The 13,124-nt window shown below is 40.4% G+C and overlaps 1 protein-coding gene across 4 annotated transcripts in view; it reads right to left on the reverse strand.

The window, feature by feature from the left end:
* Positions 1-1,415: 1,415 nt before the first annotated feature.
* Positions 1,416-13,124, reverse strand: part of mon2 (MON2 homolog, regulator of endosome-to-Golgi trafficking) — a 40,941-nt gene continuing 29,232 nt past the window's right edge. For 2 of the 4 annotated variants that reach the window (XM_046037009.1, XM_046037008.1), the window contains 14 exons: positions 11,132-11,307; positions 10,836-10,998; positions 10,113-10,406; positions 9,597-9,795; positions 8,193-8,836; positions 7,325-7,468; positions 6,607-6,624; positions 5,978-6,106; positions 4,678-4,868; positions 4,527-4,587; positions 4,320-4,443; positions 3,840-4,047; positions 2,605-2,687; positions 1,416-2,156 (listed from right to left, as the gene is read on the reverse strand). In XM_046037009.1, the coding sequence (XP_045892965.1) occupies positions 1,993-2,156; positions 2,605-2,687; positions 3,840-4,047; positions 4,320-4,443; positions 4,527-4,587; positions 4,678-4,868; positions 5,978-6,106; positions 6,607-6,624; positions 7,325-7,468; positions 8,193-8,836; positions 9,597-9,795; positions 10,113-10,406; positions 10,836-10,998; positions 11,132-11,307 (2,598 nt within the window). In that variant the 3' untranslated portion in view covers positions 1,416-1,992. The remainder of the gene's footprint in view (positions 2,157-2,604; positions 2,688-3,839; positions 4,048-4,319; positions 4,444-4,526; positions 4,588-4,677; positions 4,869-5,977; positions 6,107-6,606; positions 6,625-7,324; positions 7,469-8,192; positions 8,837-9,596; positions 9,796-10,112; positions 10,407-10,835; positions 10,999-11,131; positions 11,308-13,124) is intronic. The other 2 variants (XM_046037012.1, XM_046037011.1) reach the window with 1 other exon arrangement.

The raw sequence follows: 13,124 nt of genomic DNA on the forward strand, positions 1-13,124 counted from the left end.
TACTGTCACTATAAGTCCACCTAATGTACAGTATTGACACACCATACAGTAAAGTACAATCTATCTTTAACACCAGAGATTAAATTTTTTTTTACTAATTATATATATATATTCATTCATACTGCTTATCTGTCTTTACAATCTCAGTAATGTTGAAACATTTTAACTTAAATAAAGAGACAGCTGTATGTGGGTGCTGGTGTGTGTGTTGAACATTACATTGTGGCAGTTGTGTGTGGCGTCGCTATGACGACCAGCTACATTGAGGGTTCCTATCTCTGTGTACTATCTGCAATGGAAAGCGGAGGACGGCCAAACTGAGTCGAGTATGGTCGAGTCGAGTCGAGCTGGTACTGGTAATGGAAAAACAACAAAAATGGGGTCTGGGAACCCCAGGGGACCTTTAGGGGGTTCCAGAGGGTCCTAAGCAAAAAGGGAAATAATTTCTTTTCACTGTAATTCCATCCATAAGTAAAACAAAGACCGAATGTATGACAATTTTGGTCATGGGTTTCATATACCCTGTACTGGGACAAAATCTTATCAAATGGTGGGTCTGTGATCTAATCTGTCAGTTTAAGGGTGCTTGACGTGGAAAAGTTTGAGAACCACTGACCAATAGGACACAAAAGCAGCAGTTTCGACCAGCTGATGTAGACATTTTAATGTCGCCACCTTTAGGCAAACAAAGTTCCCACTGTAATGTAAACACTTAATGCCACCTGCAGGCAAAAGGTTTTATAGCTGCCGTTTTGTGTGGTTTAATATTTTAAAGCACTGGTTTGTATTTCAATCACGAAACTAATGAAGGGTCTAGAGGCACACCTATTAATAAAGTCTTTCCTTCATTTAAAATGTGGTGGTGATGGCGCAATGGATGCCTTTGGTGTGAGAGACCGGGGTTCAATCCCCCACTGTGACCCATCCACCATTGTGTCCCTGAGCAAGACACTTAACCCCTCCGGAGGTGTGTGACCTCTGACATAAATAGCAATTGTAAGTCGCTTTGGATAAAAAGCGTCAGGTAAATGTAAAATGCTTGGGGACCCATGATACGCACTGTCTCACAATCATTTATAAGAGCATCATTAAGATGATAGAAATAAAAGATATAATAAATGGTTAATAGGTTTACGACAACGGTGCTGGTGACATTTTTACACCCAATATGATATTGAAATAATTCTAATGCTGGTTTTCACATAAAAACACTACAAATAATCATGAAAAAGGGAACGTTGACAGAAGTTATCAATGTAAACTACTAATCACTTGAATATTTTTTTCATCAGGGATGTCACATTAAAAAAAAAACTAAAGACTGATTAATAAGCAGATTTTTAAAAATGAATTTTCTTGTGGTACGATAAGGAAGTTAAAATGCATTATAACGGAGCACACTCACAGCAAAGAGCTGATTGTAGAATTGTCCCATTTATTTTATACAGACAAGTACATCCCTTCTCAGATGGCTGGCTATAAATGACATGGAATGTTACAGTAAGATTTGTTTTCTTGCATAAAATCCTCACTGTTGAAAATGTTGCAAAAGTCCGTGTTCATTTTTGAGATCAATAAAGCCCCAGTTTTTGCATTTTTTTTTCTTAATTACATCATCAACACTATCACCACACACTGTATATCGACTCGGCCTCGTCAGCGGCATGAAACAAACTAAATCCAGAGGCAACACTGCAATATTTTTTTTAATCTCTGTAGTTAACACAAGAGTGCAGTCAGACTGTATGAGAAAGGTGGGGGAGGAGAGGTGTTATCAGGTCACATGAAAAGCATACAATGATGCATATGAAGGTCGGGGTCATCGACGTGTCCGGGCAGGCCTCGAATCTCTGTTCACCGTGGGTTGCTTGATTTCACTGTAGATGGGACTCACGTGGAGTTCATGTCTGTGCACTTGTAAAGCACGTGGGTCGCGAAGACACATTCAAGATTTCTCCATTATAAAAAACAAAGAGCTGAGACCGAGCCTGGTCAGGACTCTCCGTTCTGGACTCTGGAGACGGGTGGCTGCATAAAGTCTTTAAAGGGCCCCAGGGCCTCCTTCAAGGCTGAGCTCACCTCAGATGAGGAACATGTAATGCACTCTACCAGTGTGGGGTACAGGGCAATCACTTGAGCCCACGTGTTGCCATCCACTGCAGGCGGTAAACAAAAGAATCACAGATCAAGAGGGAAAAAAAGACACAGGAGGAGTGGGGATTGGAGGAAGAGTAAAAAGAGAATATGAATTGTGATAGAAGGCAATCAAAGAAATCATTTCCTTCATACAATTACAACAGGGATATGGAAATTAGTTCTGCTCTGAAGGGCAATGTAATGCAAACATCATAATGGGCACAATATCTCATTTCAATCTATTGTGGTTAGAAAAATATATAATTAATTTCTTGTAATTGACCTTGCTGGGAACATAAACAGTTGTACACAGATTGGAGATAAAACTCATTTGAAAAATGGTCCCAATTGTACTCTGACACATTTATCTGAAATTAACAGATGATACATATGGTGGCATTATTGCATTAAAAAGAAATCCCCTATTGTGTCAGATCTATTTAATCCTTGACACAGTTTGATACTTACCATTTTCCGGCTGTGTCTTTTTAAGCGAGTCCATCAAAGTGCTGACAGCTTTCAAGACAAAGATAATCTCTGTCACTTGTTGCCTAAAATGAAAAAGAGCAAAGAGCTTTATTAGCTACAACGATGTAAAGTACAGGTACAAACCTGTAGATGTTACAGTTAGATGGGCGGAGAAAAAAAACAAGATCTTATTTAGATCTCAGATCTTTTCTGATTAGAGCTGTTGAATGCACCTTTCCATGCAACATAATAAACCCATCTGTCTAAAATTACGTTACAATTAATTACACAAGCCAACAGAAAAAAATTAAACAAATTCATGGAAAAAAGTTGACTGAAGGTCAAACAAAGGTTTATTCCAGATTCATTTTCTTTCCACCATACAGGAGATAGTAAGCAAATTATTAGACCCGTGTCCATAATAATGAAAGATATTTAGCCCTGACAAGCAACAAAAACATCCACACAATGTTGCTGAAGAGATTAAAAGCGATAAAGACTCACTATGTACTTAACCACTATGGTGTACAGAGATAAAGCATTTGGTTAAGCACTTATACTGAAGTAGTTTGATTCTAATTAAAAAAGAAAACTCCATTTGCCCATGCCAAAATCTGAACAGTGTTTACAAGTTATCAAATTTATGTGAGCTTAATGGTGTGTGTCAGAAAGGTTCATTGTAGCCAGAGCAAAGACCATTTTGTCCCGTTTGAATCTTTCAAACCAACTTAAATACAATTATACAATGCACTGCACTCCTATTAACAGTTTAAAAAAGATCAAAATCAGCAGAACCAGAGATATCGTCTTTTTAATTTATTTTTTTAAATATGTAATACTGACTGACATCATTTCTTACTTTTTGTATTTTCAGATATTGCATATATTTTATTAAGTTCTTTAAATGGTCTAATAATGCAAACAATCTTTCTTTACATTCAAATGCATATTCATTCATATAACATTTAAAAAACAAATTTTTGGTCTGAATTTAAGTAACCTTGCATTTGCTATTCATGTGTATATTCTAATTATCCTAAATTCTGAACTAGCCCCACCATCCCTTTGCCATTTTCTGGACAACTGGCGCAATTTCCCCTTGGACATCAAATAACTTCAATCGTATTTTAGGTAGCAGTATTAGGAGCTGAATCTCTGATGGAGACGTGCTTTTGCATGTTGCAAAAGCAGGTGCAACATGCATTTTATTCAGAGGTATATAGTGGTGTGTGTACCTGGGCAGGGGGCAGCGTCCGCTCAACCTTTCATCCTCTACGTATCGTCGGAGAACATCCTGGGATCTCTTGAGGAGCACAGAGAGCGCCATACGAGAGATGTAGCCCTCCTGTGGGGTGGACACCTTGTTGCTGAAGGAAAACTGCAGCAGTGTCTCGAAACATACCTTGGAAAACTCCTCCCTCATCCGCACATCGATCTCTGCCTCTGTCAGAGAAAACCATTTACAAATTAGATATTTTGCCGACGACACTCTCCAGAGTGATTTACAATAGGTACACAGACTCTCTCTGCTCAACACATGAAGATTTTGACAGGAGCCATTGTTGTTGATGAGCCACAGGAAGGTTTTTTTTTTTTTAACGAACCAAGGACTAGTGTATGATTGCACCAGTTGGTTACCCTGCTCTCCCATTTAGTGTCAGAAATAAAAGTAACCAACACAGCTAAGTATTTTAGCTGCCAAAGTAACATCTTACCTGTGAACGAGGGAGACTGTGAGTGTATGGAGCCTCTATTGAGCATAGCCATGATCTGGCCAACAAAGTCTTTGGGGATGAAATTGGCAAAAGGTAAAATCTCTGTGCTGATCAGCTGGACCACCTAAAATGAAGAGGGCACTATGATGATGTGGAAAACCTTACAGTATCATGTTGACATACTGGATGCTAGGAGCAAGGATTTACCTCTACATCAATGGCTTCATTCTTCTGAAATTCCTGGATGGACACGTTATCTGGAGGTGTGCTATAAAAGGAAAACCACCAAAACAATGAGACTGGTACTCAGGACATCCAAATTGTGCATACTTAACTTTAAGAGGATCTAAATGCATACCTTTTGGTAAAAAGAAAGTCTTCAAAGGCATTGGCCAGCTCTGGCCACATAGTATCGAACTTTCCAGACGAGGCATGCTGGCGTGCCACCGGCAGTCCAATACACAGCACCTTGAGCAGAGACGAAACAGCAAGCTTCCAGGTGCTCTCTGATGGACAGGCATACTTCAAACCCAAGGGCATTCTTAAAGTCTTGAGGGTGAAGGGAAAAACAAAGGAGGAGACAGCAATAACAATATATCATGATACTGAAACACAGAGAAAGACTTCAAGATAAAATCCATAACACTAACTGGAGTATCACGAAAGCCTTTCACCTCCTTCTCTTTTACAATGAAACATGAGACTGTGGTTCACAGAGTTAACAACAAAGCAGTATGTAAAGACATTTTTGCAGCAGGCAGTGGTGCTAATCAAGTGTCATTCTATAAAACCAGAAAAAGTTTCTCTTTTTGACACAGCTGGGCTCCCCCAAGGCTTTTACAACTATTGCATTCCTTGTTTTGGAGGGAAAAAAAGGGCGGGGGCCAGATTTGGATTTGTCTGTAGGGAACCTTCTTAATAGTTCCTTGGCAAATTAACTCTCTTCAGTTCGAGGTTTCGTACAAACAGACTATGGGAAAAGAACAGTTAAACACAGGTGTCAGAAACTGGATAAAATGGAAGACTCAGTGTCAGCTCAAAGAGGCTGCCCAGAGGCTTGTGGACATCGCCAAAGTCCTCAGACAGTAAACAGAACTAACTAGTGGTTTCCAAAGATACCACACATATTACTTTAATTTTTTTACACCCATCCTCTTGGAAAGTAACTTAATCACATCATTCAGTCATTGAATTCCTCATTCATTCATGGTTAACCTTATACACTGTTAATAGACATGGCTACAGACAAAACACGGCACTATGATCATTCACTTGCCTCAGTTTAACATAACTGCTGAACTATGTAGGCTACTTCACATCTATTGTGTGTCTGTCTGTTAGAACATAAAATAACTGATTCCTTTGGTCACTTTGGGAAAGTGGCTTTTTTACACATTAGCAGAATTAGCATTCAATTGGAGTTGTGTTTGTGTCTATCTGATGAATGTACAATATTAAATCAACTTTTAGCTCATCTGAGAAAAGTGTCCAGTTCTTAAACTGCTAAATGCTCCACTATGTTCACCAACTTGTGGCTTTGTGCCATTTGGTGATGCGTTAGGATTTTGTTTTTACTGAAAACAGCTGCCGGATATAGAAAGTTCAGAAGATCTGAATGTGGCTGTGACCCCATGAATACGCCATCCTAGCGAAAATACCTTGATGATGTTCTGCAGAACCTTCTCATTAATGACAGCTTTGTGGCATGCTGTTTTATGGTACAGGTCCACTACCACCTCCAAGGAACGCTCAGCAAAGGGCACATAGTTTAAGGCAACCCATTCCGCCTACAAGAGAAAAAATACAACAGGAGTGGACATTAGTCAAACAAATTTGGAAACCGTTATCCCTACCTTTTGGCAAAGCCACATTGAAAGCAGTGTTTAAAGGCACACTTTGTATAAATATACAAGTAATACACACATCCAAGTTTAAGTTTCTAGTTTTGTGAATCTAATATGGAGTACCACAGCTGAAATGTTATAGCCAAAAAATGACTTGATACTACAAAGTGTGTCTTTAAAAAATATAAACAGACCATCACATGTGCATATGGACATCACCAAAAGAAAAATGAAACTGCACAGGAAGTGTGCACACAGAGGTATAACCACCAGTTAGTGGCAGGCAAGGAGGGGAGGGGCATGTAGTGAGTGAGAGACGCAGATGAGACGTGAGAGCCTACCATGCGGCGTGATATCTCATCTACCGCAGAGGGTAGGTCATCACCATTCAGCACAGCTTAGTAACAACTATAAAGGGGGCTGAAGGAGATGACGGAACTCACCGGTGCAAACAGCTGGATCTAAAATGGTTATCCAGTGAGTAGTCCCAAGAAACAGAATGAGAGAAGATCGCAATTAAACTGGTGTTTAAGTTGTATCAAATTTGCAGTGGCTTGTTGGCTAAATGAGATTCAATAACCAGGACTGATTTAGGGAAATAACACTCACTCCTAACACAAGACATTGTGAAAGCAACACTGGATACCAGCCAACAAGGCAATAAAGACCACCCATAACATCTGTTTGGCCAGGTGGGAATTTTGTTTGACCTTCTCACTTAAACAGTTTAAACAGATTCAGATCAACAAATATGTCCAGTATAGGGTTCAGTCTGGACCCTATATGCAGGACAGACAGTGAAGCCATAGCACCTTTAGGAATTTTAAGGTTTTCAGAACAACAAGGAGTAAGAAAGACACATAAATATATATAAAATTTGAACCGTGTGTGAACAGAAAATGAGGAAGAAATGGCTTGGGGCTACTAATGGGGGTCCAGAAGAACCCGTCAATTTCATGAAGGGCCTCATAAGGACTAAAGTGAAGGTAAGAGGGAGGGGAGGTGCTTCATGAATGTCAAAGAAGAGGGATGATCTTGTTGAGAATGGCTCAAGAGAGAAGAGCAATGTTCCATCCAACATTTTAACGATGCAAAGTGTAAAAAGACATGAACTGCAAATGAAAACCAAGCAGTTAAACGGCCAACTTCATTTCCCCCTACCTGGTTGTATTTGGCATTGGCCACGTGTTTGGTTTCCATTCTGCCATACTGAGGAGGCTTGCAGGAGAACTCCACAAAAAGTAGCAGCTGTTCAAAGATGGCTGGGTACATGACCTGCAGGTTCTCCGGGCCCACACAGATGGCCTGCAGCAGGGAGGGAAGGGAGGAACAAACACTGCTGACATCCACCACAGGAGTGCATATTGCATAATTTAGCAGACTGAGACATTGTTTTCTGGGCTGAGTTGACACAAAATGGGGAGAAATAACTTTTGGTTAATAGGGAGAGTAAGGGTCTGCATTTGTTTAACTGACGCCTTGACTTGAGCAAGCAACTCCAGTCATCTCTGCCATTACTGTAGCAAGGCATCAATTAAAGGTACAAGGAGATGGTAAGTCCCAATTATAATAAGTTTATCAGTCAAATAATATCAGAATAATCCATGATGAAAATAATCATTAGTTGCAGCCCTTAAAAAATCATCTGTAGTATTGAAATATATAAGACAAACACCACATTAGAGCATGGTGGCTGCTCAAACATAACACTGTAGATTTTAGACCTAATTTACCTAATTGGCTCTTGGCTTTCAAGATATTTTTTTGCATTTTTATATTTCTGTGAAGGTAAATTAGAGAGATGGATAGGAGATTTGGTGAGCAAGAGGGGAAGATGACTTGATACAAAGGCCCCCTGCCGGATAAGAACCATGAACTACGTTGTAGTAATATGGTACATGTCTTAGACCCAAACTCACTTAGCTCTTACCTTGATGCTAATTCTTTTGGAACATAATGTATAACATTAGTTAAAAGCCTCTTTGGTATCCATATTTTTGTTTTCTGAAAATATTTTTCCTTTGCCCACCTTCTGCAAAACATCCAGAGCGGTGAGCACAGCTTCCTGCAGGCTTGTGAGCACCGCCTCAGTGTAAGAGGGGAGGATGAAGGGCGAGGCATCACTGCTGATAGGCACGGACACGGCCCCATGGAGGATGACCCCCAGCTTCTTCAGATCCTCCATACTGAAGTTGGCTTTGATGTGCTGGTAGAGTGCTGGGAAAATCTGGACCAATGCTGTGAGGAAGGGCTGACTGGGGATGAAGGAGAGCTTTTCTGTCGGGCCGCTAGGCGGCCTTGTGCTGTCCGTTCCTGTTCGGTACCACGTGTTCCATGCTGACCACCACAATGCAGAGTCTTCTAAGGCTGACTCCTCCCCTGGGGGAGGGGCCTGCAGCTCAGCACCATTGTATCGTGTCAGCCGCTCAACTAGCGAGTCTGAACGCACCAGGGGTCTGCCAGGACCGGACGCTGAGAGGGGGTCAATGAGCACTGGGGGGACGCCCATTGCAGCAAGTGCATCACCTGCTTTGTCTGAGTCTTTAACAGGTGTCACAATCTGTAAGATCTCTTGAAAGCTCTTGAGGGCAGCCAGGGAGACCTCGTTGTTTTTGCTAAGAGACGCTGACTGAATGTGGTTCAGCAGCACCTCCCAGGCCTCGAAGAAATCACCTGCAGAAACGATGGGATCAAAATGATGGCAGAGGATGAGACTGCCAATTAGCGCTATGTGTCAACTGTGTGTCACACTTGACATCTGAGGTTGCAAACCAACATCAGGCAATAAACAAAGTTCAAAGAAGCCACATTGTAAAAACTATGTTCAGAACCATGGGTGTTTCTGTCACAAACACTACTTAATGTTAATACATTTGGTCAATTTGAATATAAGCCTTTAAACATCATCCTGGGAGGCCCATGTGGTAATATTATATTGCCAGCAACAGTTATTCATTTTATCTAGGTAGTATGTAGGAAGAGTAACCTTTCTCCAAATGATTTAATGTTTAGTAGGCTGATGTGTTGTATATTATGAGTCACCTCTTGTAATTTGGCACTGGCTAAAATATCATTCAGAGGGATGAGCGCTGTTAATGAGGAGCTCATGTTTTATCATTTCTATCTCCCTGGAATATTAATCCAGGCCGCGTGGGGCTTAACATGACTTAATGTGTGGTAATATACTAGTAGAAACAGCTGGGTCATTTGTGGATTTTGTTTTACGCTTGGCACAGATTTATGAATACATTTCAATCTATAATTTTCATTGTTTACTTTTCTGTGGCAGCTGTGGTAAACTGTAGCAGTGTGTAACAGTTGTTCAACCAAGTATGCGCTCATCTGGGTGCTTAATTACGTTTCAAAGTCTACTTTAGCTATAACAGCATCAGATGCAGTGGTTAAGTATCAAAGCAGATTATGCACAGCTCACCTAACTGCTGGAGGAGATACCGCCTTGTGTTGAAAATGCGTGCCACCCCAGCTAGCGTCAGTACCCATGTCTCTGCCCACTGTTTTTCAGCTGTGTCGCGTGAGTGGTGGATGAGGATGTTGCCGCCACCGGACTCAATCTTTTCCTTATCCGCTGTGGTGGAGGACGTCCTCACGCAGTTCAGCAGGTGGAACAGTACCTAGCGGTGACAACAAGATTGTTTAACCAGCAGCAATTTCTGCCACACAGTGAATACTGCCTATAACAGAGCTCCAAAGACAGTTTTAGAGTTGTTTTTATCTTTGAGTCTATAATAATTTAAAATAACATAACATACAGATCTAAGGTAATCATACAAAGCAAAATTAGTTTTGCTCTTTAAAAATATATTACAGAAAAGCTGAAAGCTTTTTTCCTCTGAATGAACCCCTTTATTTCAAATGTATTCTGTACAAACAATATGGATGATATCCTCCTCCAGTGTCCACATGAAAATGACAAATTCTTGCACGCTACCTTCCAGACCACAATATGCCACGTTGGCTGCTGCAGCAGGGTCCCGTGGGCAGCAATGGTGGAGAACAACGTCTGGCCAGCGCTTTTGCGCACAGCAGGACGTGGGTCGACACACAGCTCACCCAGCTTGGCGTACAGGCAGAGCCACAGGCAATCAAAGGGAGGGGCGGGGTGGAATGGCCTGTTTAGGGTCTCTCCTTTCTCCAGGGCCTGCTTCTGCAGAGCTTCCTCTTCCCTTTCCAACTCCTGTATGATGGCTTCGCCCCTTTGAAAGAAGTAGTCCGAAATGTTCCACTGTGTAAAACGAGAAGTGGGGTTAGAGATTGGGGCATAAATTGGAGAGGAAGGTTGGCAAAATGCTTCTGGCGGTTTAGCTATCCTATTACCATAAAGTAATCTCATAGGAACTGCCACCCACCAAAAGAAATAATTGTGCAAACCACAGATCAATATCTGGTTTTGCATGTCCTGAATACTGTACAAAGTATCTATAAAATGTCAGAGAAGTGGTTAAGTGCTGTTAAATTAGATAAAATAATGTGAAACAAGGAATTAGGGGATATATAATTGTCTAACCATATAAAAAATACTATGTTTCAGCTTTAAAACTATTGGAAAAGAAAAGTGTCCATGTTTTTCTGAGCATCTTTACAGTACATTATGGGAGAGTAGTGAATTAATCACTTGCAGGAATCCTGCCTACCACAAGAAAAGACATCTCACCAGTAGGCCAATGGAGGTGAGGCTGATGTTGAGCTCCTGGTTCTGCAGGCCGAAGCTGCCAGCTACATCCACCACAATCTGGAGGCACGTGCAAGGCATGGTGGGCAGGAAGTCTGTCACCACTAACTGCAGGCACTGGAAGGCTGTTCGGATCAATGACTCGCTGAAGGGAAACAAGACATATGAATTCAGTTTCTTGATTTACTTGCAGGGTAACCGTAGTTACAACAGACATTTAGGATGGCTCTCACAAATTTACATCATTTCATCTTCTCCTCCCTCCCTTGTGCTCTTACCCTTGATCATTGCGGATGGCTCCTATGACACCCAAGACGAGGGGCCAGCCGGGCCCCAGGCTGTCGCCCTGGCTCTGTAGGATCTGCAGGACACTCTCTAGCTGTTTCTGCCGGATGTCTGCATGCAGCACATTGGACAACTCCTTCAGGGGGTTCAGCAACAGAAGCTGCAGCCGCTTGGGGATAAAAAGAGATGGTACCTGATTTTTTTTTACTGACAGACACTTATCTGCAAAGATTAAATTCTTATTTTGTAAATTACGCTATAACACTGCATGGTACGCATATACAATATATTCTAAATTTAGAACAGTTGAATGTGGTGAATGTATCTTAAAGTCATATTTATTAAGCTAATTTATTATATCCAGTTTGGGGGAGGCATATTTGGGCAGGTTTAAACAGTATAATAAAATGACCTTGACTGGTTATCCAAATCAGTTTAAATTTGCTTTATACAATGAGTGGTGCCAGTACATATCACTTTTTGCCCCCATGGGGTTGATTTTTATACTGATCATACACTGGAAAATACATAAAGTGATTCCTCATAGAAGTCTTAGTAAAATCAGGGCAGATATTTTTGTCTTTCTGCCAACAGAGTTGTCAAAAGTCAGTCATAACTGTCTTTTTCTTAATTTGTTCTATGACAATCAAACAAATCTACCACTGAAACAGCTTTTTTAAACCCAAGAAGTTTTTTCCACTACTCACTTCCAGTGTGTTTTACACAGCGAGTATGAATCAAATATCTTTCTTTTTCCCCTTTTTATTTTGTATACAGGTGAAACTCGAAAAATTAGCATATCGTGCTAAAATTCAATTATTTTAGTAATTCAACTTAAAAGCACAGTAATTCCATGGTCATTGAACCAGGTTTTGGTACTTTTGGCAGTGTGGGCAGGTGCCAAGTCCTGCTGGAAAATGAAGTCAGCATCTCCATAAAGCTCGTCTGCTGAAGGAAGCATAAAGTGCTCTAAAATGTCCTGGTAGATGGCTGTGCTGACTCTGGACTTAATAAAGAATCAGAATCAGAATCCGCTTTATTGCCAGGTATGTGTACACATACGAGGAATTCAACACAGGATTGTACATTGCTCACGATGTGCTTAATCATACAAAAATACCATAACACAATAATAAAATAATAATAAAATCAGATACAAACTACAGAATAGACAACACTAACATACACACTACAAACAAAACAATATAGACATATTGACAAATAGTGCAGTGATCATAGTGCAAAGGATGCAAGAATAAACTATTATTCTCATTATGTACATGTTGAAGGTCATTATGATTCAGGTACATGTACACATGTACACAGTGTGATGGAGCATAGTGCAAAGGATGCTGAAAAAAAAAAAAAATAGACCTATGACCTTATGACCTGAGGTAGGTGTATTGGTATACAGTATATACAATATGACATAGTATGAACAGCATTGAAATAGAGAATGGTGAATAAATAAATAATAATAATAATAATAATAATAATCATCCTTATTTGTAGAGCACTTTTCAAAAACAAGTTACAAAGTGCTTTAACAAGTGTAAAGAATAATACAAAAAAAAGATAAGAGCATGAAAATTTAATATAAAATTAGTAAAATACAATAAAATAAAAGGGATAAAATAAAGTCAAATAAGATCGGGAAAAGCTCTCCTATAAAAGTATGTTTTAAGAAGGGACTTAAAAGAGTTCACTGACTCAGCCGACCTGATTTCCTCGGGCAGGCTGTTCCAGAGCCTCGGGGCCCTGACAGCAAACGCTCTGTCCCCTTTAGTTTTCAGTCGAGACTCTGGAACAGACAACAGACCTCTGCCCGAGGATCTCAAGGTACGTGCTGGTGCGTATGGGACTAAAAGGTCAGAAATATAACAAGGCGAGAGGCCATGAAGAGCTTTAAAAGTGATCAATAGAATTTTAAAGTCAATTCTAAAACATACTGGGAGCCAGTGTAATGAAGCTAAAATAGGAGTAATG

The sequence above is a fragment of the Micropterus dolomieu genome, linkage group LG22 (assembly GCF_021292245.1).
Source record: "Micropterus dolomieu isolate WLL.071019.BEF.003 ecotype Adirondacks linkage group LG22, ASM2129224v1, whole genome shotgun sequence".
NCBI classification, from domain to species: Eukaryota; Metazoa; Chordata; class Actinopteri; order Centrarchiformes; family Centrarchidae; genus Micropterus; species Micropterus dolomieu.